Source organism: Solanum dulcamara, chromosome 1 (genome assembly GCF_947179165.1).
Source record: "Solanum dulcamara chromosome 1, daSolDulc1.2, whole genome shotgun sequence".
Taxonomy (NCBI): domain Eukaryota; kingdom Viridiplantae; phylum Streptophyta; class Magnoliopsida; order Solanales; family Solanaceae; genus Solanum; species Solanum dulcamara.
In genome coordinates, this window is record NC_077237.1 from 80,535,513 (window position 1) to 80,538,093 (window position 2,581).

The 2,581-nt window shown below is 29.4% G+C and overlaps 1 protein-coding gene across 1 annotated transcript; it reads left to right on the forward strand.

The window, feature by feature from the left end:
• The first annotated feature begins 454 nt into the window (after positions 1 to 454).
• Positions 455 to 2,364, forward strand: LOC129894673 (UPF0496 protein At1g20180-like). The gene is made up of 2 exons (XM_055970340.1): positions 455 to 491; positions 1,286 to 2,364. The coding sequence occupies exons 1-2, from the start codon at positions 455 to 457 to the stop codon at positions 2,362 to 2,364; spliced, it is 1,116 nt and encodes a 371-aa protein (XP_055826315.1).
• The last annotated feature ends 217 nt before the right edge of the window (positions 2,365 to 2,581 follow it).

Below are 2,581 nucleotides of genomic sequence, written 5' to 3' on the forward strand. Positions count from 1 at the left end.
AATTATTAAGATCTCTCTTTAAAATGACATAAAATTAAAAATAAATTTATAAAGGATTACAGAATAAAATCTCCAAAAAAAAATAAAATTCTCTTACTTTCTTCTTACTTAAAAAATGTATGAATGTGTAAAGTTTATCACCACAAAGGGATAACGTAAGATACAATACTTAAAACTATCAATCTTATTATAAGTGGCTTTAAAAGGTTCACAATTTATCCACACAACCTAGGATTTAATTATTTTGGTAGTCCTTTCTCATCACCTTAATTGCATCGCTTCTAAGGTTTTGATGTGATACACACATTTTTTGGAGTGATATATCACAAACTCTTTTACTACTACTATATATTTCAATGCATACAAGCAACTTAGCTTCTAATTAAACTATATATTATATCCATCCACCCATCCATCCATCTATAGGCTTAAATTTATTGAAGAGTTTCAAGATATGGGTGGAGAAGACAAAACTTGTAAAACCATCAAAGGTAAGTTAAACATATGATTATATTACTAGTCTTTTGAACTTCCAATTGTTAAAGGAACTTTCATGAGTTTCTTGAAAAAGTTTAATTTGTATATACTCCCTCTATCTTATTTTAACTGTCGTTTTAAATCTTTTCAAGCTCATTAAGAAGAAGAACTAATAGAAGGTAGGTATATTTTACTAACTTGTTTTAATTTATAGATATTTTTTGAAAATTGAGCAATATTAAAAAGGACTACGTACTTCTTTACTGTTAAGGTGTATATAGTTGAAATTAATTGTCAACTTTGGTCTTGGATTCATAAAGTGACACTTATTTTGAGATAATTTTTTGAGCTAAAACAGCTGGTAAAATGGGATGAAGGAATACTAATTAATTGAAATACATATGGTTAGCTAGCTTCTAATTAAATTAGCACTTGTTTGTATGAGATTGTGGAATTAATAATTAGATTTTCTACCTATTATCTATGTACTATTACCTACTTCTCTCTCTTTAAAATTAGGAGTTAATTAAACAAAACACTCCTATAATATGACTCATTGTTAATTAAACAAAACACTCCTATTATATGACTCATTGGTAATTAAACAAAACACTCCCATAATATGACTCATTGTTAATTAGATGCACTTCTTACATATCTTATACTATGAAAAATTTATATTCACACCCCATGTGAGGTAATTTGGAAATTAAGTATAGTAAAATATATATTTAATAATTCAATGATTCAAATATTATAATTGTGATATTTTTTATGTAATTTTTAAATATGTAAATTTTATTTTCAGATGCGAAGACCATGATGAGAGAGGCTAGAAGAAGCCTAAATGTCAATGAAGAGTACCTAGGTGCATTAAGGACAAAATCATATGGTGATTTTTTCATGAAAGCTCATGACCTACTTGTTAATAATAATAATAATAACAACAATCAACCATCATCTCCCAATTCTCAATATTCATTATTTTCAGATATACTTCTTGAACCAGGCCAAGAAACAATAACAAACATTCTTGAATCAACTAATATTTTTCCAAGAAAATATAATCTCAAAGCCCTTCTATCTAATTACTTCAATATTAGTGCAAAAGCCTCAAAATTTTGTAGCCACCTTCTCAAAACAATCAACCAAGTCCAAAATGACTATGATTTTGTCGAACAAATCCTCGAATCGATCGATGATAATTGTTCTTCTCATCAATTTGATCATCTTATACTAGAGCTAAAATCTTATATTATCCATAACAATCCGTTTTCCGACCTCAGAAAACAAGATTTTACGCGAATCAACGATGAATATTCATCGATTTTGCAACATTTGAGTTTAAAGAGGAAAAAAATAGCTAGGAAAATAAAAATTTTCAAAGGTGTAAATAAGGCTTCAGGGGTATTTGTGACAACAGCATGTGGACTAGTAGCTGTTGCGGCAGTGTTACTAGCAGCACACACACTAGCTGCACTTGTCATGGGGCCAGCAATTTTGACCATTATACCCTTAAAGCGATCGAAAATTAATAAATTCATGAATCGTCTTCAATTCTTGAAATGTGGATTTCTAAGGAAAATTGGAGCACAACTTGATGTAGCAGCAAAGGGTACATACATTTTGAACCGGGATTTCGATACGATGAGTAGGCTCGTGGATCGATTGCACGACGAAATTGAACATAACAAGACGATGATAAAGTTGTGTTTGGATAGAAGGGAAGATAGTATTTCATTGAAAGTGTTGAAGGAGTTGAAAAAGAGTAATGTTGGATTTAGGCAACAAGTGGAAGAGCTTGAAGAACATGTTTATTTATGTCTTTTAACTATTAATAGAGCTAGAACTTTAGTGATTAATGAAATTGGAAAATCTTGTGGGTGAAAAATCAATAGTGATTTGTCAATATTAGACTTGTATATTTTGTGTATATATTCTTTGATTTGTAAATGTAAGCCTCTATGCATGTACTTAACTTATATATCTAGATAGTTTTCAATTTTCACCTTGTCAGTTAGTTTTCAATTTTCACCTTGTTAGTGAATATTTGATTCCCCACCTTATATTTTTTGGGCTTCATTAATAACGAGTATATTCTAAA